The following is a 22,111-nucleotide window of genomic DNA, read 5'->3' as shown; positions in this document are numbered from 1 at the left end:
ATTTAGGTTTCTTATCCAGCTTTCTGGATAAGCCTAAATGTTGATTATATTATACACACTGGTGTAAATTGGGAAGTGCCTAGTGCAGCTGTAAATGGGAAGGAGTAAGGTTTTCTGTGGAGCTGTAGCCAAGCTGCTCAGTTTAAGCACTTGGAACTGAGTCTAGGTACTTACACCAAATGCTTTTCCTCTTCGTGTGCTTCTAGCAAGTGCTTCCTCCACTTGCCTCTATATCAGACATGGAGATGGAAAGCACAAACAGCAAAAAACAAATCAAGCAATCTCATATCCTCTCTAGTTCAGAAATGTGGCTTGTCTCCCCACAGCCATAGCTGAGTTTATTCAGGGTAACTCCCGGTGAACCTACCTTTTCTTCTGTGGTTTTGCTCAGTAAAATTAGCTAGTTTGAGCTAATTCAGCAATCTAGCACTCAATGACAGTTTTAATCTGCTTTTCTTTTGCTGCAGGTACCCACAGATGTTGAGAAATGTCAAGACCGAGTAGAATGTTTCAATGCTGACCTGAAAGCAGATATGGAGAGATGGCAGAACAACAAAAGACAAGACTTTAGGCAGCTACTCATGGGGATGGCAGATAAAAACATCCAGTACTACGAGAAGGTATGTGTCACTGTTGGAGCATTGGCAAAAATAAGAGAAGTTTTTTTTTCCTACAAGGTGATGATGATTCTTCAGGATATCTTCACACTGTCTTGAAGATAGAAATATTAGACATCTCAATTAGTTCTCTAGTGCTATGGAAGCTGCTCTTTGTCATCAGCTTAGTGTAATGAATTGCTGTTCATGGTAAAGTCATCTCTGTAGGACTAGTGGTCAGCTCTCAAAGAGCATTTCATCATGCATACTTGTCTGTTTTGCACTCTTGAACAAATTACTGAGTAGCAGCAGTGGTGATGAAAAAGACCAAAATTGCATGTTCTAGTAATACTACCAGAGTAGAAAAATCTCTTGATTCTGCCTTTTATGAACAAAACTACATGAGTTAATACACATCCATGGACTCATATATAGATTACAGTTGGTATATATAAATTATTCTAGTCTCTGTTCCTTTGTGCATAGTTTAGTCCCTTGTATGCTAGTCCTGAAAATACCTAGCCAGGTGCCTCTGCTCTTTTTCAGTTGGTGCATGTGTACCTGAGGTTTGGTGTCAGATTTTTTTACTTTTTTATTTTTAACTGAAAGGGCCTCAAGGCCCCATTTAACTGCAGATACTGCCAGTCTAGTTTTCCTGCGTGCTGGAGCAGTGCAGCCCAACGCAGTGGTTGATATCGTAGAATCCTAAAATGGTTTTGAAGGGACCATCTAGTTTCAACCCTCTGCTGTAGGCAGGGGCACCCATAGAGCAGGTGGCCCAGAGCCCCATCTAACCTGAAGTAAAACACTTGCAGACATGGAGCATCCACAGCTTCTGTGGGCAACCTGTTCAGTGTTTCCTCATCCTAATAGTAAAGAATTTCATCCTAATCATCTAATCTAAACCTGGCCTCTTTCAGTTTAAGGCAATTCCCCCTTGTCCTATCACTACAAGCCCTTGTAAAAAGTCCCTCTCCAGCTCTTTTGTAAGCCCACTTCAGGTATATTAAATATTTAGGACATATTAAATGCTACTAGGTTCATGCATAGCAATGTACTTCATCTTGCCTATTCGTTTTTTCCACATCTACTTTACAAGCTTCTTCCTAGTAACAAGCTAGGTTACTTCTCTGTGTAGGATTAGTATGCAGTACCTTTTCCCCTTCGATTGTCAGTCATGTCAGTAGTTCATAACTAGTCCCACAGAACTTCCTTCATCCTGGTCTCTTCTAAGGTGCTGTGGAGGGGGATATTAAAGACTCTCTGAACATGCAGCAGTGCCTCTGCAATTGACATTTAAATCTGTTAGTTTTGCTCTTAGCGAGGAAGCTTTTTTGGTAGGAAAGCATGTAGTCACTTCAGGGTACACAACTAGAAATAATTACTCACCTGCAGTACAATCAGAAAGGTTAGAAGGAAGATGTCTCACAACAGTAATTTGTGGATGTCAGAGCTGGTGATGAGTTTACCCGTTCCCAGCGTTTAATAATAGGGATTCCATGATCAGTTTGACTTCTGAGCTTTGAGGTTGAAAGATAGTAACGACACACAGTACAAGGACTGAAGTTAAGTACACGTCTGGGCAAATGACTCCAAAGCCTGAAGTGACTTCCTAATAACCCAGAAGCTAGACTCCACTTCTAGTTTACTATACTAGGCACTACCAGTTTGTCATTCAGTGGAGTCAAGTCCCAGAGCTGTACTGGAATACACTGTGTCTCAGAACTACCTTCTCTAAATGCGTGGGTTTTTTTCAAATAAGTTTGCTGGAGGTAGTCTGAAATAGCTACCATTGTGTCCCAATCAACCCTACCTCACAGTAACACTACAAAGATGTACATTTCTACTAGCAACAGTTTGTCTGTCTAGCTGAAAGCTGTGGTGTTCTTCAGCGTAGAAGAATCTAGATTGGTGTTTGGAAATCCCAGGTATTCTGATGATTTCTAATGGCTTGGGCCAGCTGACAACTTTTGAAAATGTGAATTTGTTTAATTTGTTTGGGAGGTGCAGCCACTCTAACACTTTTTTTTGCTGTTTGAGATTTTGGTGGTTTTTTTTTTATTTCTGTACTAATCTGTGAAGACCCAATAGGTTTTCTTCAACTTGCATTCTGGTGACGTGGAAGAGTTAGTCAGAAGTTACAAGAACTGATGTAAAACCCATTTGTTAAATCTGTATTTCTTTCTTCAGTGCCTTACGGCGTGGGAGTCAATTATACCACTATTGCAAGACAAGCCAGAGACCAAATAAGAAGTACCTTCATGGACAGTCTAGCACTTCTACACTCAGTACCACTAGACATACTGGAACTGTATGAAGGACTCTTTTTTGTCAAATTAACTGAAATGACAGCTGCACTTAAGCTGGAACAGACGCTCTGAAAACTATTTGAATTTTTTTTCCTCAATTTTTGTGTTTAAACTGGGGTATGTTTCATCTTTTTGAGTTATCTTGAATGGTTCCTTCTTTATCCTAAGGAGTGATTGGGGTTTCATAGTGAAAGTGCATGGGGATCTTGATAAAACTTACCTCTCTAGTCTGGAAGGAACTGATGAGTGGAGCACTAAAAAGATGAAAATAAAACTCTACTGCAAGGTGCCATATGACATCTTTATTACCATTCTGTTTTGTTTGCTAAAAAAAAAATAATAATTATTTCTATGATACTGTACTCCCTAACCAATCCTTATCTTTTTTTTTTTTTTTTTTAATAGACAGGGAAAGGCTGGGAAAGAATATTTTCTGTTTCACTGCAGCCCATATGCTCCCTCCGAATAAAATGGTCTCTGGAGACTTTTCTGTCTGGGGGTTGGTCTGGTCTTAGAACATACCACCACCACCCACAGATAGCCTGTGGTGCGAGCATGAACTGTGGTTTTTGTGAGTGTGGCATGCTGTTGGTTCCTACTGAGTATCGTTGTTTACCTTGGTGATTATGAAGTAATGTCAGTTGGCTGAAGTGTACTTGTGACTGACTTGGGGACTGGGATCAGCCTAGCTGCAGGAATGAGCTGAACAGCAGCCTTTCAAGGGCCCCTTTTATGGGAATAGTGGAGGAAGTACGAGTCTTTAACTTTTCTAAAGCTAGCTCCAGAAGTTGCACGGTGCAATTCTCTTAGACCATGCTTTAAATATGGGTTTTACTAGAGCCTCTTCAGGCTTGGTCACTTAAGATGCCTGCTGTAATAAAGGTAGGACTCTGCTTCCTCTCCCCGTGTGTTTTTTTGCAGCAGCCAAAAAGTGTCAAATGTTTGCTTCCACCAAGCATCAGCGTGTGTGAAACTTGCTTTAAATGGCTTGGTGGGAGGTAGATGGGTACCCTGGTAGGTACAGAGTGTTCATACCTGTCTCTGCTGAACCACATGGCAAGTCTTTTAAGAGACTACTTTCGTTACAGATCTATTTTCTTAGTAGTTTTTATTGGCCTTTAGAAATGTAACTGCTTCTGCAAGTCCCTTTTTTTCTCCTTTCTCTTGCAGTCCAGCCTCAAGTAAATGCCGATTTGGTGTTGGTGGCCTTAGGAATGCTGATGTGATTCCCATGGTCCTAGAGTCTTGATTTAACAGCATGCAGATAAATCTTTTTTAACCATCCTAAGGGTGGGGTTTGGGGCTTGTATCAGTGTAATATTTAGATTTGAGGGAATAAATAACTCAGTGCTTACTGTTAAATTTTAGTGATTACTTGATCTCGGTTAACATTCTTGCAAAGAACCTGAGCAGTAATTGAGAATGTCCAAATTCTGTGTTCTCCTGTGACAACCTATCAGGTTTGGAATTTGTCTGTTTTGGAATTTGTCCCTTCCTAAACACCAAGTGAACCTGCAGCCTACTCAGCTTGTTGGCTTTATAGCAACTCTCAAGATGAGTTATTGCAGTACTGTGGTAGCTCTCAGGCTAATGAGGTGGTGCTCTCTGAATGAAAAAGTCAAGTTTAAGACATTTTAAGAGGTCTTCCTTTTTGATTCAGCCTTCACTGACAACTCTGTGGTACTAAACAAACTATGCTTCTTGTTTTAAACTCAGTTTGTCTATACACTTATGTGGTGTAAATGAGAACTCTGCATTAAGTTATTGTTAGGCTCAGAATAACAGACTACTCTTGTTGTGCAAGGGAAGTACTTAGGGGGATCATCTTGAAGCAGTCTTTCCTTCTAGAATAAGCACTTGCATACTATCTAAGAGTGTGACCTTCAGGGTTACAGTCTTCCCTGTTCTCCACAAACAGAGATCAACATACTTTTGGAGTTGGGTCCTGTGTGGTAAATGGAATTTTGTAGTTGACTCTACAACATCACTGGGAGTCAAGCAAAATATAATTTGAACTAATACTTAGTCAGTGTTCCCTCCATCTTATTAAAAAAAAAAAACAAACAAAAACCAGCAAAAGATGAGTAGAGAGATTGGTGGGTTTTTCCTACAGGTGGTTTCATCTGATGCCTTACAAGACTGAGGTCTTGTTCCCACTTAGTTTTATGTCAGACTGAAGTGGGTGTTGATTCTGGGGAGTTTAGCAATTAACATCAAAGCTGTGCATGAGAAGCATAATGGACGTGGAGAGTACCAAGTGAAGTTGAAATCAACATGTAACTGTTAAGGCTGGAGATGTTGAACATAAGCTTAAATTTTATTCCATCTGATGCCACCGATTTTGTGGTATGGTTTTTAAACTCGTCCTCATCCAAAACATGTTTTGATTTCAGACAAATCGCTTTCTGGCTATGCTGCTGGAAAGGCAGGCACACTTTGCACTTCTCGGAGCATGTGGCACTGTGGCAACTGCAGGTTGATTTGGAGAAGAGGCTGGAACATGCATGTCAGGCAGTGGCCACTAACAGGATATATTACATGGTCTGAAGCCTATACAAGGAAAGTAAAACTTCACGTTCAAAAGAGGAGTTCTCTGCAAGAATTGCCACAGTGTAAGAATGGTGTGTAGTGGTGAGTCTCAGCTCCTATGAGCTATGGAGTGGTGTCTTTTTATGAAGAGCTGTTGTTAAATCACGAGGTAACTGTGGGAGAGGCTGTGAGGTGTGTGGAGGATTCCTGACTGTGATATTTGGGGCAGCCAAACATGCCAGTCAGGAGAACTACAAAAGTTACAAGAAATTCCTCTTAAGATTTACAGAGTAATACTTGTAAAGCCTCACATAACTGCTGCTAGTGGGAGGTTGAGACCTGAACTGCTAGAGAAACTCATGACATGTTATCCTGTAATTATTACAGGATATGAGTCTTTACTTTGGATGGCCCAAACTTACATGAGATAAGTAAAAGGTCTTGGTAAAGGGAAGCAGGAGTAGTGCGGAAGCTTCATCTTTGAGTAACTTCTTGAGTGTTAAGTCACTTAGATCACCGTCTGCATATGCACCAAAATGACATCAAAAGTAGTTGGCACCCTTGTTGTGAGCCTTTGTAACACATGGTTTCTTCAGCAGTCCTTAAATCAGCCCAGCTGTCCTCTTAATCCACAGCCAGGCCAGGGTCCCTCTTGGAGGATACTAATTCGCTGCTGTCCTGGTTATTTTTGGGGATGTTTGTTTCTTCTCTTAAGTGGCACCAGCACAATAAAGCACTTGTTTCTGTGCTCAGTTATGGACCATGCATTGTTCATGTATATCTTTACCAGGCTCTAAATCTTGCAATAAATATAGATGTTAAAACACCATGGCTTTTTCAGGTACACATTGAAAAATGAAAAGGTGTAGCCCTAAAGACACAAACTATTCTGATATGAATTGTATTAAGGAATAAACTATGGATTCTTCACTGAAGTCTGCTTGGATTTTTGTTGCACTAATGCTTGTTCTAAGGATAAAGTAGTGTGATAAGTGGTAGAAAAAAATATCCACAAAGCATGAGCGGCAGAGACAGTTCAGTGGAGGTACTGTGCAGTAGCCTTGCAGCAGTGGCTCTGCATAGCCTGTTCATGATGCATGTTGCTTCAAGTGTCCTGCAGATGCCAACATACAAAAGAATCCCCTCCCAGACCAGCAGGGACTGTTCAGTGTTTCAACAGGAGCCATGCTTTTGTTAAAACTTGTATAATTTAACTGTATATGGTTATGATTAATGTTGCATACTGTTTAAAATCCTGGTGCTGATAACCCTTGAGCAAAATTGCATAGACTAAATTAGCTCATTCGATGTTCAGTCATCTTAAATTCTGAAGGTAGAACAGTTTTTCCTCTGGTATATTAACTTTTACTACAATAACCAATACGTAGGGAAAGTAGGGACTTTTTTTTAAGATAGGGGAGTTGCTACTACTTTGAGATTATTTTTGTTTGTTTGTTTTGTGAAGTAAAACTGGGGATCACAGGAATCAACTTGCCTTCTGGCAGACTGAATGTTGCATTTAAAAGTTTTTGGGAGTGCTGTTTAACCAACTTTACAGACTAAAGTGGCAGTGCTTAATTCTGTGCTTAGCACTTTGAAGTCTTGCTGAGGTGTCTGACTCGTACAAATACTTAGTAATGAACTGGATAAGTTTTAAGGTTGCATGCCTAGGGCACAGTATTTGTGCAGAAAATAATGCACTTTCCAAAGAGGTAGACGTAGATCAGCCTTATATAAGAGGCATGCTGAAACAATAAAGGCTGGTTGCTGTCTACACTACTTTGAAGGTCTTGGTACTCTATGCTTTGAAGCTAAACCGTTTCCTTAACTCTGCTGCTGCTGAGATGTATCCATACCCTCAGATCAAACAGCAGGGTTGGGGCCAGTGCCACATTCCCACTGCACAGGGAGGCAGGTTGCTGACAGTCCTGTAATAACAAAGAGCCAAAGGGCTTTTGTCTGTAGTACACAAAAATAATGAAGCACCGTCCTTGTTCTCATTTCCTCTGTGCCTGCATCCGTCTGTCCCTCCTTAAGGTCTGGAGAGTTGGGCCATGCAGTTGAAGGTAAGCTGGCTATGAGCCTCACACATTGTGTTGAAGGGGTCAGTGGTGGGGACCAAAATGGTGCTGGCTCATTATCCAGACTTCTGGTTTCAACCTCTGTAAATCCACTCACCAGAACTAGAGTCACTGTTCATACTGTTTAAAAACAAAATGAAAGCTGTGAAAAGACTTGTCTCTGTGTGAATTAGCTAGTAAACAATGTAAAAAGGGAAGGAGGCTTTTGTTTCCTACCAGATTGACCAAATCTGGTAACTGTGCTCTTGTTCAGACTCGCAGGCTAGGAAATGTTGTCTTGCCTTCTGGTGCTGGCATGTTTCTATACCCTTTCATATATCTCTGTATACTTTGTGCATTGTTTACTATGGAACTAGTATTGATGGAGAAAAACATTTTGAGGTAAAACTGTTTGTAATTCTCTATTAGCGTGTACATTTTTTTAAAATGCACCGTCTGTTTACCTCAATTAATTTAATGGAATGGACCAATAAATGTATTAAAAGAGGACTCCTTTACTTAGAATAAAGTTTCATTTTTTGCAGCCTTCACCACTGAAATTATGTGTGTGCTTATTTTGTTGAGCAGCTCACTATCTTACTGCAGAAATACCCTTTCCCTAAAATCTTATTCCGCAGTTGATTTAAGTAGAAGTCCTCTGTTGTTGCATTACTTCTGCTACTGAAAGTGAAGCATGGAGCTGAGGAAAGATGGCAAGTGTGTGTGGAGAGGAACTGGGTGGCAGCAACCTCCTCAGAAGATGGGGTTGCATAGTGAATAACCAACTTCTTGCTGCATCCCTGCTTGAACTGAAGCTGCCCCTGATTTGCCTCCAGATTATTTCAGTTACTAAAGGTCTTTTAACTTCCCTTTTCTTAGTCCAGGACCTTGGAAGCCACTTAATCGTTGTTAGTTCAATTAGTGTGTAAGCAAACACATTCTTTTGAGGCATGCCAGACTTTTGACTCATGTTTGGATTTATCTGACATTGTCACATTCTAGTTGCTGTATTGTATGAGGTTCCTTTCCAACCCAGATTAAAGATGAGGTAACAAGGTGACTATTGCCTGGTATCGGTGTCCCTACACCTCCACAAACCTGTAGGAGTAGTGTGCTGTGCTTACCTGTTCCTAGCATGTTACAAGAGCAGCACATCCTGGTGGTGTGAGCTGAAATACCAGCATTGGCTCTTGAGTCTTAGTCCTGTGAGCTCTGTTGCAGGACTGTCCAGGGAGAGCGGGACAATTTCCCAGAAGTCAAGGGCACGAATATCTGTTCCAGGAGTGTTTTATTGTAGGAATTACTAAAAGTGTCTTAATCTTACATCTTTTTATGATGGTATTTCTGTATTTAATGGTCTTTTATGTGACGTTATTTGGCTGTGCTGATTACATCTTCTGTAGCACTTGGGAGAGCTGGTGTGTCCTGCTCATGGCTGTGTGCATGTTCTTTGTGGCTCGCAGCCCCCTGTTTCATCAGCCAAAGTCACAGAACTGCCCTGAGGTTTCTGAATGAACAGAAAGGAAGGAACTAATGGAAAACTGATCCTCTGTTTTCCCCTTCCATACTGAATGGTGTGTCTAGAAACACTGTTTTCATTTCTAACGTTTATTGTTGTCCCTCTGTGCTATTGCTACTTAGCCCAGCAGAAAGCAGAATGCTCTAGGACTGCTAGTGTGCAATAACCAATGCACGTACTCTACAAGATGAGGTACTGCAGAAGTAACAAGGAAAGCTTCTTTTTCTGAGTGAGCTTAGTGACTGAGAGGCCGGGGCATGCTGTGAAATGGAAATACAAATTATATGCTTTCGGTAATGTTGGTAACTGTGGGGACTAACGCTTGGCAAACCTTCCACTTCGGTAGCTTAGAGAGTTGATAACAACCAAAAGATGCCTGTCACTCAGTCAGAATCTGAAGGGAGCCAGTGGTTGAACGTTGTTTGATGGCCACAAAGCTGTAAAGAACAATAAAAATGCAGATGATAAAAAAAATTAGCAAAGTACTTTCTCAAACTGCAGTTTGCTTTCTCCCCATCTATATCTTAAACTTTACTGGGGTACCTGAAGCTGGCTGAGTGCTAATGTGAATCCTTTCAGTGATTTGCCAGCCTCTCTTGTGTACAAACAATGAGATTGGTACCAGTTGTCACATTTCAGACTTCAAGTCCTAATAACCCCTAATTACAGGAACCAGTATTAAAAATTTGAGTACCAAGCAGTGACTCCCTGTTAAACAGAGGATTGTGCATAAGAAACAACTCCTTTGTGTCTGGGAAACGTGACGAGGACAAGCAGAGCCAGGGGAATGATGAGTATGATATAGCCTCTCCCACACTAGTAGTCCTGCTGACACCAGTTGTCGAGTGTGTTCACAAGCCCAGAAAGCCTTTGGTGCTCTGGATAAAACAGGTGGTGATGTAAGAGCTTTCCTTACTGTTCCTTTTTCGTTTCTTCCTCTTTAAGTGATACCACTGAAGTGGGTATACATAGTGCCTTTAAACTTTCTACTACTATATTTTTTTAAATCATAGCAAAGCATAGCTGAGATTTGGAGACAGATACTTCAAAAATTCTGGAAAAGTAGATAGAGATGCTATTTCAGCCTTCTCTCTTCAAATTAAGCTGGTTTTGCGCTTAAAACTTGTTCTTGAAATTATACCTCTCAGTCACTCTGTAGTGGTACAGTTGGGCAAAGTCAGTGGCTCAGAAAAGTAACCATTTCCTTCACTGTGGTAATGGTTTCTTTTTGAAAGAAAAACCTGAGGGAAACTCAGATTATTGTTTTCTATCACAATGAGTAAGTAACCTGTAATGGAATTTTTAAAAAACATTTTGCTTTGTGTAGGATTATTCTTTCATTCGACCTACTACTATTTTCACAGTATCAAGCACTTACATCTGTGTGAATGCATTGTTTCCTGGGATTATCACTTAAAATCTGCCAAGTATTCATGCTACATTAAGCAAAAAAAAAAGATTAAGGAAACACTGACTAGATATTGCAACTTTCATTCTTTGAATGTCCTGGATATTTGTCAACACCTTTCTGCAAGTTTCTTTGTTTCTTCCAATTTTTTTCATTTTAAATTCAACTTTCTTTTCCCCACCTATATTATTCGCTTTAGACTTAATATCAGGAAGCACGGAGAAAATATAGTGTGTCCTTTTGAACAAAGCCTTTTCTATTCCTTACCTTAAAGGGAGAAGACTCAGGCAGCCAACTAGAAAAGACAAAATGAAGCAGAAGCTGCTGTACCAGTTCAGTGTGTTTTGATAGATCTTGTTATAGACTGTAGATGTCACTACTCCCGTGATGACTAAAGACAGCTGCAGCAGGACAAACACCTTACCTGTAAAACAAGAACATAGTTTGTTATTGGGGATTAAAAAACCGGCTGTGGTACCTCTTCACAAATCCAGGGTCACAGCTGTGTGGAAGAGCAATGTGGTCATTGCTTCACAAAATACCAGATGACATGAGCTTGTATCTGCTTCTGTTCTAGACCACAGTTAAATGATTTTTCCTTCTGTTTGGTATAGGACAAAAGATCTAGCTGGAAAACGGCTTGAAGAGTCTAGATGTAAAGGTAGCTGCTTAGAAAAACAGCAATAAACTGGGCAATAAGTGCTCCTTTCCCTAGAAGGTAGAAACATCTTCAGGACAGGAGAGACTTTAGTCACAGTCTGCTTCTGCCCTAGGCCAGAAGAGTGGGCCACAGGGTTGAAAGGATGATAATGCCTGAAATGGGGAGGTATATGTGATTTGTATGATGGTACCTTCAATACACTGTTGTAAAATATATTTTACAATTTCGTAGTAAATTTTCTAATGGAAAAAAACTCCTGCTGCTATGTTCAAAAAATTCTAGTTGAAACAGCTTTTTCTAAGTGTGTCTCTCATGATAAATGGGTGAAGGGGAAGTAATGCAGCCTGGTTGGGATGTGCAAACTGGGAGCAAGATCAGGGCTGCATGCTGAGCTTGTTGCCCTGGTAGCCTTTTCCTCCATGAAAGGAGATGAGACTGCTACCAGAAGGCAAGGGCTGCTCTGCTGCAGGGTCCTGCTTGAGATCTGGTCTGCTGCTGTCATCAGGTGCAGCCCATATGGTTCATGGTGGAGGTTTAAAACAATGTTATGATTAATAATAATGATTAATTGGAATGTGAGCTGTGCTCTTTGTGTCAGGTAGATGGTTTTGCTACAGTGCACATTGAGGGAGCACAAGCAGTAGGAGTGAGCTGGTTACAGAACAGTGTTGTGTTCCTAAGGCAGAAAGGACAGGGTTGTGAAGGATGGCTGTTTGGAGGACATGGAGTAGTTGGGGGCCTGTGGTGCTATTTGAACATGTGTCTCTTGTGTCTAAATCTAGCTCATTGGTGTAAAAATCGTACCTTCAATACACTCTTGTAAAATATATTTTACTATTTTGTGGTAAATTTTCTAATGGAAAAGAATTCCTGCTGCTATGTTCAAAAAAGGGTCCATTTTTATGCAAAGTTTATTCTTTGTAGTTAAATCATGGTCTGACAGGAACAAATTGCCAAACATGTGGAAAAACGTTTGGAGAACATAAAAAAAAAAGATGAAAGAAATCCATCCTTTCCAAAACAGTAAGTAAAAGAAGCCAAATATAAATGGTGTGAATATCACAGTGCTTTAACTCAACATCCTGGTGCTCTTGGTTTTCCCTGGAGTACTGTGTTTTTGAGCAGCACCTCAATTATTTTCCCTGCTTTTGACCTACACACTGATAGTAATCTTTCAAAGCACGTGCTGAAAATTCTGCGGATAAATGATGATGCAAGCAAGAAGATTGGATGTGACAGTCTCGTCCTGCAAGTTTCTCTGCTCCTCCCTTCCCATTTGTGGTATCATCTGTCCTGTTATTATTACACAAAGCACAGATTGCAGCAATAACTTACCTTTCTCTTTGTGGTCTAGGCTGAATGAAGAGATTTGTGGGGTTTTTTGATTGGTAGGGTAACAAATACTTACCATAGGATGATCCTTCGACATGCTTGGACAACATGGACCTGATGGTTGGTAAGGGGATGAGGGCAAAGAGCATCACTGCCCGTGCTGTAATGCAATGAATTTGTAGTTATCATCAGTACCTGCTCTTTGTTACCTAGCACAGCAGCCACTGCTTTTGAAGACTACATGCCTCTGGCTTGGGCAGGCACTTTGCTTCTTTGCTTCGTCTTTTTTGTCCCTTGAGTGCCAGAAAGAAGTAGGTCCTTGCTTCAAGACAAGGTAGATAAGCCACCTCTTGCTCCCATTAGCAGAGGTACTTTGCCCAAACTAGACACAGGCTTTGGTCTCGGCCGGACATCCCAGAAGAGATGGAATATAGCACTGTCCTTAGAGATAGTAAGGATGGTGATTTGAGTCTAAGCAGCAGACAGAGCCCCTAGTACTACACAGCCTTGACAGGAACAATACCTTTATAATACTACAGTTGTCTTTTATCTTGGCACTTCTGGCTTGCAGTATTTTAGGCTTTCTCTAGTGTGGAAATTTATAGGTAGCTGGAATTACCTTCCTGTCAGCAGAACCAGCCTCAGGGAAGACTTGGTCCATGTCTAGTGTACCAAGATGCTTCTGCAATGCAGTATCTTCTGCAGTGCAGTAACACTATACACACTGTATAGCAGCATGTGTTCATGATGATGAACAAGCATTTTTTTACTTTGTTTTTTTTTTTATCTTTTATTCCCCATCCTAATTGCCTAAATAAGCAAAATCTCTTAAAAATTTCACTTAATAAGTGTTTGGCTTACTACTCAAATACAATATTCTGTCATCTTTCCGTCTAGAATAACTTTGTTTAATTTTCAATTTCTCATTCCCTGTGGGGGCAGACAGAAAAAATTGCTTCAGGCCATTTATCTTCATGTTTTTTCTGACTTTCAGAAGCAAAACCTCAAAGCCATACAATACATGATACTCTGTCAGACATTTCTGCTACAAAAACCCAATTCTTGGGTTTTATTTTTTGTGTTCCGTCAAGGTTACCTCCCAAAAATAAACTTGCCTTTCGTTTATCATTGGATGCCACCCCGTCTATTATTATCAGTCTCTTGGTCATTTATATATAATATGAGATTTGTAAACTACATTATTACGATGTTTTAGTTGCTAAAGCAGCTCCAATGTTTCATTAAGTTTCCCATCAGCCATAAGAGCCTTCATATGAAAAAAATAAATCCCATCTTAAGATGTTTGCTTAATAGGAAGCCTTTGCCATTTTGTTTCTGGCTCACAAGAAGCAAGTGTTTCCCAGTGATATGGTGATGTGGTCCAACTAGTACAGGGAGTCAGCAGTAATTCCCATTCCCGCAGAGCGTGAACATTGTTTCCCTGCTCAGATCTGGTCTGTGATCAAATGACAAATTACAAGTCAACTGGCCTTAAACTAAGCCTTGGCAGGAGTATATGCCTCCTCTGGATGTTGTAGGGTGCTGAGTGTAAGAGTGCAGTGGGAGATGTGGGGAAAGGGTAATAATAAAGTTCTCTTGCATATTGCTCATGCGACGGTCTGTCTAACTCCCTGCTTGGAAACCTGTGGTAAAGCAGAGCAAAAAGCCCTTCCAGTGGTGCTGGAACACCCCTTTCTTGGGGTGCATTTGCTCACGTGAGTGGCTGTTTGACTCACCAATGTAGAACAGGAACGTCCACTGCACGAAGGCCATGATGAGGATGCCAGCACTGAACGATACTACTCCAATCATGATCATGGTAATGTCCCTGAGGCATCTGGAGAATACAAGTACCCCTAGGAAGCTGGTGATGAAGATCACGTACCCAGCAGCATTGCCATGGCCGATCTCCACAGCATTCCAACTTAAAGGCTCCCTGAGCAAGAACAGTGGGAGTATGTTCATTGCACCAACTACGGCAAGGTCATAGAGGATTGCTGCCATAAAAAGCAGGATGATGATGAGTTTCGAGGGGGATATTAGAGAGGAGCTGCTGCACCCTGAAGGTTGGGAACTCCCTGTTGCTGTTGCTGCTCCTGTATGGGCTGGTAGCTGGCTACCCACCTCTTCTGCACTCTTAGCTTTGGCTGGGCAGGAGGCTCCTGGCTTGGGGACTGTCAGGATAAAAATACTGTAGAGGAGGCAGAAAGCATAGCAAGCGATGCTGCAGCACACCAGCACAGTGCCTTCTCGATAGTGGTCACTGAAGCCAACAAAGAGATAGCCAGATGCCATGCTTCCCACAAACCCAGCGAGGCCATACACCAGTTCAATAATGATGAGCCGCAGAGACCTCCTGCTCTCGGAGGAGCCCAGGGATCCCAGAGCCATGATGCCTGCCCAAAGCGTGGTGAAGCCTCCCGTCAGCCCGTTGAGGGCAGCAGCCCCATACATCACCTCGATTGGCCAACCCAGCAGGATCAGGAGGAGCAGGAGAGTTTTGGAGCCCAAGTAACCAAGAAGAGGGAAGCAGATGGGGATCTTCCGATGTATCCTGTCCCCCAGCTTGGACAAGCCGTAGGCTGATACTAGCGGGCTCAGGCCCAGAACAAGGTTGTAGATGATGTAAAAATTGGAGACAGCCTTCTGCTGAGCATCTTCTAGTGCATGGGAAGGAGCAGTGCCATTGGTCTGGTTGTAGTAGTTTTTCACCACCAGCAGCAGAGCTGTGTCGTAGAAGGCACTGGCCACTTGCGAGCTTGCAACCACCGGTTCAATCCATGTCTTCATTGCCATCATTCCCACCATGCTGCTGGTCACTGCCTCTTCTTGGAGAGAGCTGCTTTCAGGGAGATGCAGAGGGGGAAGCAGCTCTTCAGAAGCTCTGCTCTAGAGGCATGTTTGGAGACGAGCAGCAGAAGGAAAAAGAAAAGGTCTGCCAGGCTGCACAGGATTGGAGAGTTGTGCAAGAGATGATCTGGCTGGGAGGATATTTGCACCTCGCCTTGCTATGTATACGCACACATGCACATCCCTGTGCTGCTCTGAGCTCTGGCTCACGCAGGAGAGGCTTTTGTACAGCTGGAGAACACCCTGCACTCGCTGACTGCTGCTGCTCCTCTTCCTGGTTTAGTTTCAACAGAGGTCAGATGACCCGGGGGAATTTCTCTCTCACAGATTAGGAAGTGAAAATGCCCCGATCAAGTAATTGCTGTAATTTGGGGTGGTGGTTTGTGGGTTTCTTTGGGGTTGGGTTTTTTTGAGGTTTTGTTTGTTTTTCACTTTTTGACATCCTTCATGTGTCAGAGGACTCTAAAATAGGCTGGGGGGGCAGGGGATGGTTGTGTGCCTATTTGTTAGGTAAGTTGTGAATTCCCTTTACTGCTCCTTTTCCTTTCTTCTACATCATTGGCTCTTTTGCTTTTACCTGCACCTTTTTTCCCTGTAGCTGCATCATGCCTCTAATGTCATTGTTGTTTCAATAATGCAGTCAGGAAATTACACGAAAAAGAAATTAAAAAGTAAAGTCCTGTTTTTGGTAACTTGTCTCCTATGGCTGCACTCTGCCTGCTGCGTTCTTTGGCTTTACAATGTGGGAATTTCTAAGAGGAGGAGACAAATCCCAGTTTATCCAAAGGCATCAGTGACTGCTATGTCCCAGTGATCAGCCAGCTGAGCTGGAGGCTTGGATGGGCAAAAATCCTACTCTGGGAAGAGTTTTCCAGCCCCAGCTCCTTGGGGTGATGGTTGTGCATCTCTGCAAGTGCTGACTCCACAATCAGCTTTGCATCTTGAAGTCAGCTTCCAGTTTTGCTGCTGCCTGAGGGGCAAGTGAAATGACCCACTCAAGCGGGGCCCTGTGGCCATGACAGGGCTGCAAGCCAGGGGCACGAGAAGCTCTTGGAGCAGGATATGGTGCAAGCAGCCTGCCAGCTCCAAGGAAGATGCTTGCAGTCCCAGCTGCAGGAAATACTTGGAGGATATTTGGCAGTCTCAAAAATGCTTACTTAAATGATAATGATCTCATTCTGTACTGGTTTAATGAATCATAACTGGCAGAATCACAATCTATTCTAGGAAGATTTATAGTCATTACTTTAAAAAAATAAATTAATGATTAATTTGAAAAAACAATGGTAAAACCTCCATCTGTTGCACTCTATTGATTCAGGTGACATTTACTCAATGCAATCGGTCAAGAGGTTCTTTTTTTTCTCTCCTTGTTTGGTTGTGCAATAATTTTTGGCTTATATTTCAATTCAAGGAAAAAAGTCCAAAGATATAACAGGGAAAGGAGTAGGGAATTGTATGCTAGAACGATTTGCTGCTAGACAATTTCAGCTTTACCAGAGAATCTATTTTTTTTTGTCAGACCAAAAGACTCCTAGCCAGCTGTAAAATATATTGTGGGTTGTTCCAACAGTTGCCCTTTTTCTTTTCCCCATATTAACTGCAAAAGGTGTCTAGTTTCTTTAGTTTTTATTAAGAAGTGGGACAAATATTTTTCTGCAAACTTTGGCATATTTCCAGAGGATGGAAATTCCATACAGCCTTACTGAAGACCCCAAAGCATCAGCCTGTGACCAGTTTAAGCAACAAATGCAAGCAGAGGAATTGCCACATTTTGCTTCACCCAGGGAGTCCTGAGTCTTCCACCAGAATTATGAGGAATGATAAATTTCCTTGTGCCATTCAAACTTCAATTTGGGACATCTTGGAGTGCAGAAGTATGTTACAGGCACTGTACTTGAGGGACTGCAGATCTGCTCAACTGCTACATAAGGGATATTTTTCCTCCACACTTTGTTGCATATACAGATTGCTTGGCTTATTCAGCTTATTCAGGCCTAGGTAGCTAATGGGTGGTACTAAATGATCTCGACTTACATCTATATTTCCAGGATATTCTGTGCATTCATTCACATTAAATGTACCTTTTAGAACTAGTTCCTGTGGAATGATATAATTCCATGTCAGTAATTGCAAAAGAATAAGTGCTAAAGTAAGAGTTTAACCCAGACTCCAAAATTTTTCCCACTGCAAAACACTTCATGAATACCATATTCATTTGATGCTACAAAGTTTTCAAAGTGACTATTATCTAGTAATTTTCCTTAGGGCTCTGTTCTCATATTACTAATATTTATAGGGACATTTGCATCTACTTTAAAATATGTTTGTGCAGCATAAATGCCATGAAGGTTTAAGAGAGTGGCCCCTGACAAGCAGAGACTATCCTAACAACAAAAATACAATGATGTAGCCTGCCAGAAAAAGAGCACATTGTTTTGTTTTAGGGCATTCTTCTCCAGAGTCATCCTTTCTGGGGGCCCACTAAAGACCAGGTCAGCACCACGTTTCACCAACTCTTTGATATTTGTCAGTCTGGCCAAATAGAGGTGTTTGATGTGTCCCTGTGGTGATGTTATACATTCCTATGCAGTATTCCTTCTTTTTTTTTTTAAACCATTTATGGCTGTTACATCACTTTGTCTTTCTGAACAGAGTTGCTATGGGGATATCAGTGTGCTGGGGAACCTGGGCTTGGCAGGTACTAGCATTCTGGAACTTGGTCTTCAGCACTCCTCGTCTGAAAAGGTCCTTTTGACATCCAGGACTGCAGTCCAGTGTGGGCAAGTAAGCCCTCTTCATCTGCCTCACCTAAGCCTGCTAATAGGATCTGTGATTTACAGTCCCTGTCTCCAAGGTGGTAAATCAGCTCTTTAACTCCTCCTCCTCCTGCTTGGTGAGTGCAGATCATCCCGATGCACGCTGTGGCTATGTGGCAGTAGCAAAGTGGGGAAACATGACTAGGAACTGAAAAGTGCCTGAGTCTGAGCCTGGATGGAGCTGCAGTCTCATTACAGCCCCAGAGAGATGGAGAGCTGAAAACACTCGGGAGAAGCAGCTATTTCAATAATGGCCTGTTTTCCTTCAGAAAATACTTCTTCATCATAAATGACCACAGATTGGAACACCAAACCACTCTGTGGCTTGGGAGGTTGTCTTCCTCAGTGGCTGTCGTTTAATTATATGCAACCTGTGTCCTCACAAGGTATGCGGTTCTGCTCACAGAGCTCGGGGAGATGGAGGGAGAGTGGAGGCTGGATGGAAAGCCAGGGGCATGCCGCAGAGGGAGCAGCTGCTGGCAGCTGCTGCATCGCCACAGGGACACGGCATCCTAGTTCAGAGCTATTGTCTGGTTGGATCCAAAGCCACTGATGGTAGAAACTGATGTCTGGATGTAAAAGGCCACCCAGCAGCCTTATTTGGAACTCATGATGCTCGTGCCAGTGTCTGTAGCACAAGAGCTGGTAAGTCCACCAGCTGTAATAAAACACAGGACCAAGCCCTTACAGCTACACCTTGAGGTGCCTCAGACACCCTGACCTCTGGGCCAGCAGTCTGGCATTTGGGAGTCACAGCACCATCAGACGTGTTGGGATCATGTGTGAAGACGTGCTCTCCTCTGCTGCTTGTGGGAGGAAAAGGAAGCCCAGGCCACAGGCAGTGGGAGCACATGGTGACTTGTTCCCCCACGCCTTGAGGCTTCACCCACTGCCCCGCATGAACAGAGTCCAGGGCAGTGTGCAGGCTACAAAAAAGCTGGAGAATGGATTTGCTCCATGGAGAGACCTCTTGGGGTGCACTGATGTGAAGCATGGTGAGGAGTGGTGACCCCACATGAGGTAGGGAGGTCTACCAGCCCTCCTTGGAAGAGGCTAGCAGCCCCTACCACTTCACCACTGCTTTGAGAAAAAAACACACCATCTTTTGACAGATGCTTATTGCTGAGTTGAATTTTTTCCTTTAGGTTGAGGAATTTAGGCAATTAATAGTCCTGACAGAGAACTGTATGCCTTAACATTAATCCTCTCTATGGAAGCAGGAAAAAAAGGTTCTTGCAGTACCTGTGTCTGCCTGATCAGCTGGACCACAGAACAAATCCTGCTGTCGTTCTTAGATAAGCCACAGATAATCTTTGTGCTAAATTAATTTTTTTTCTGTGCACATCCCCTCTTTTCATTAATATTCATATTTTTTTTTAAATTGTTATCAAGGTATTTATGTGTTTGGCATAGAAGCATTGCAAAGTTTAAGAGTGTGTAGGCAGCAATGGCCTTGAGAAATGGAATGAAATAAACTATCCTAGAAATACAGCATAAGGAATCCTGTGTTGTATAAAAGTGGATAGTCTGGAAAAATGAAATAACTGTAGCAAAAAGATGTTTATTAAAATTTCACTACTGAATGAATTATAAAAACCTGGTTCAAACCCAAAAAACTGCTCACCCTTTCTCAAGTGCTCTCCAAAGCTATTTAGAAATAATTTTGGTGGTCTACCTCACATTTTTGTTTTTGATTGCAAAAGTGTATAACTATGGTGAATGGGTACTGAAAATCCTAAAAAAACACATTTAAATAATAATTTTTGCAAAAAGACATTAAGAGTAAAAGCTCTGTAGAAGAGTAAATTTGACCTGGGATTTATAAGACTGGAGAGGATCTGGCTGGTAAGTGTGGACATGAATTAGAGGAAGACTATACACAGCATATATTGGAAAGGTTAATATGGCAGGATAAAGGAGGAAAAAGAAATAGTAAGTCACTATCCTTAGGAGTGAGGGGTGGAAAGAAAAAAGAAGAGCAAAGGAAAGAGAAGTGCTTATTTCTGTGGTCTGGTAGGGCCTTTGCTAGGTAAGTAAGCCCTAGCCAGGTACAGTTAGAAAGAAGGAGTATCACTCCATAAGCCTGAGACTCTACAGAAGTAAGAACAGCAGCTGGCAGAGGACATCAGGACAGTGAAAAGGGCTGAATCCATCCCATTTTCCTGGCTGAGAGATGGAAACAATCAAAACCCTCATAAATGCTTAAAAGATACAGGGCGTGCTTGGTGCTTTGTGTAAGGCATAGTGCTTTTTGAGGAGAGAAGGGAAGGTGAAACGTTTTTTTAAATCTTCTGGAGACACCCTTGCCTGGTAATCCAGACATTTTCACCTGACAGATCTCAAGTTATCTCAACTTGCTTGGCTAAATTTTTGGTTTTTGGGCAGGTAGAGCAAGTGACAAAGGCATCACCTGCTGTAAGCCCTCAGTGATATCTATCACAGACATTCTGAGCAGGCAGATGGCAACTCGCTCCTCACCACCTCTCTCTGTTTACTCTGCTGGGCTAGGTCCTGAGCACAAAAATTGTCAAGAAAGATTAACTATGGTTTTAGTCATTTGTGTGCTCAAATTTTCCAAGATATTTTATGCAGACCGTCATGTCAAACACATTCAGTCATTTGTTTAAAAAGAAAAAAAGGCAAAACCCAAGAAATGGCATACACAACCAAAAGCTGCCGATGCTGTGGCACACTACAGTGGCATTTATAAGCCTCACCACCCTCTTTTTTCCATATGGCAGCTCTTCCAGCAGGGGATGTTTACTCAATCTCTACAGCTCAGAAATTAAAAACATAGAAAACTTGATAACAAGCTCTCAAACCTTTCCTTGATTACAGAACACCATCTGAATCAGGGCCAGGCAGGTCCTCCAGGGACCACTCATGAGCCCCTCAGCACAGCTGGTGGTGGGTGCAGAACCTGTCCCAAGATGTTTTTGGGATACAAGGTTGCAGTGGGATACAATGACAGTGCCCACCATTATCTCACTGCAAACAGTCCCCAGCGCCAGCTGAGGACTTCTGGGCAACCCGATGTCATAAGGCACAGCAAATAACAGGGATAACCCTGTTTTTAATGTTTGCTGTAGCCACACCTGGCTAATTATCCAGCTTGCAGCTTTGAGGGTGGGGACACTTGTTTTGACCTGGCAGGGTGAAGCAGTCCCTGAGACAGCAGGGAAAGGCACCTCCTCCATGAGGGCAGCTGGGAGTCTATGGGGGACCATGTCCACACACACTTTGCTGCAGGACACTAGTGGAAAATGGCACCAACGGTGTAATCTTCAGACAAGAGAGTAGAGTTGTACTGGGGCAAGCTGCAGCCCCAGTGCTGGAGAAGCCCTACCTGGAAAGCAGCAAGGGCTGCTGAGGTTCTGCAATCCTGTGCAGAGGTGTTTTCTCCACTCAACACACAGGGAAGATGGGTCTGTGGTTCCCAAGGCCCACAGCTCTGCATCAGAGTGCTCCAGGAGAACGCTCCAGGCTCTGGAGAAAGCTCATGTAGATAATGCATGCTACTTTGGGGAATTTTAGCTAGCACCCTCCCAGGGAGCTAGTGAGTGAACAGCTGTGGCAGATTTTATGTGTTCTTAGGACTCCACTACATGTATAAAAAGCCATTGAAAAAGGCATTTAAGGGACTTAAATATTGTGTCTCTTCTTTTCTCTGTAGGGTCCTGTTGTATATGCAGGAAATTTTGGAGTTGAAGAGGGGTATCAGGTAAAAGGCACCAGGGAAACAAGAAAATCCAGGGAGCTTTCCAGCAATATTGTTGCTGCTAACTTTTTTCCAGGCTGCATTTCTTCAGTGTTTAACAAGCACAAATAAATAAATAAATAAATAAATAAACACACAAATGACAGTTTTAAACTCTGTGGCAAGACAGCTGCTGTTACTGGTGTTTGCTATTCCCTTGCCACTTCATTTCAGCATTCTGGAGTATTCAAAGCTTTCCTGAGCTAAGACTTTGCTTTTGTGCCCCATTGTGCAGATGCTGAATTGGTCATACTGGTCAAGAGCAGCACTG

General features: G+C 42.3%; 2 protein-coding genes across 4 annotated transcripts in view; one reads left to right on the top strand and one right to left on the bottom strand.

Annotated features, from left to right (window-relative positions):
* The window catches only part of SNX30 (sorting nexin family member 30), a 72,591-nt gene extending 50,480 nt beyond the window's left edge, over nt 1-22,111 (top strand). The window contains exons 8-9 of one of the 3 annotated variants that reach the window (XM_027710230.2): nt 468-620; nt 21,757-22,111. In XM_027710230.2, coding sequence (XP_027566031.1) covers nt 468-620; nt 21,757-21,912 — 309 coding nt within the window. In that variant the 3' untranslated portion in view covers nt 21,913-22,111. Of the gene's footprint in view, nt 1-467; nt 621-2,786; nt 8,055-21,756 lie in introns of those variants that run through there. The other 2 variants (XM_027710232.2, XM_027710231.2) reach the window with 2 other exon arrangements.
* Nucleotides 9,246-15,605, bottom strand: SLC46A2 (solute carrier family 46 member 2). Its single transcript, XM_027710234.2, has 4 exons — nt 14,151-15,605; nt 12,491-12,574; nt 10,689-10,845; nt 9,246-9,450 (listed from the first exon to the last, which is right to left on the bottom strand). Exons 1-4 carry the CDS (start codon nt 15,220-15,222, stop codon nt 9,393-9,395), a joined length of 1,371 nt encoding a protein of 456 aa, XP_027566035.2. The 5' UTR covers nt 15,223-15,605; the 3' UTR covers nt 9,246-9,392.

The sequence above is a fragment of the Pipra filicauda genome, unplaced genomic scaffold, assembly GCF_003945595.2.
Source record: "Pipra filicauda isolate LSUMZ 115617 unplaced genomic scaffold, ASM394559v2 scaffold71_size5581439_pilon, whole genome shotgun sequence".
Classification (NCBI taxonomy): Eukaryota; Metazoa; Chordata; class Aves; order Passeriformes; family Pipridae; genus Pipra; species Pipra filicauda.
Note: the sequence above shows the minus strand (reverse complement) of the source record. Positions and strands in the feature narration are given on the sequence as shown.

Excerpts from the sequence above, each read along its gene's own strand:
- SLC46A2 (XM_027710234.2), bottom strand. The coding sequence starts at position 15,222 with ATGGTGGGAATGATGGCAATGAAGACATGGATTGAACCGGTGGTTGCA. Across the intron at positions 10,846-12,490 it reads TGTCGAAGGATCATCCTATG|GTAAGGTGTTTGTCCTGCTG; the intron begins GTAAGTATTTGT and ends CTTGTTTTACAG. Across the intron at positions 9,451-10,688 it reads CTGAGTCTTCTCCCTTTAAG|CTTTGTGGCCATCAAACAAC; the intron begins GTAAGGAATAGA and ends TGTTCTTTACAG.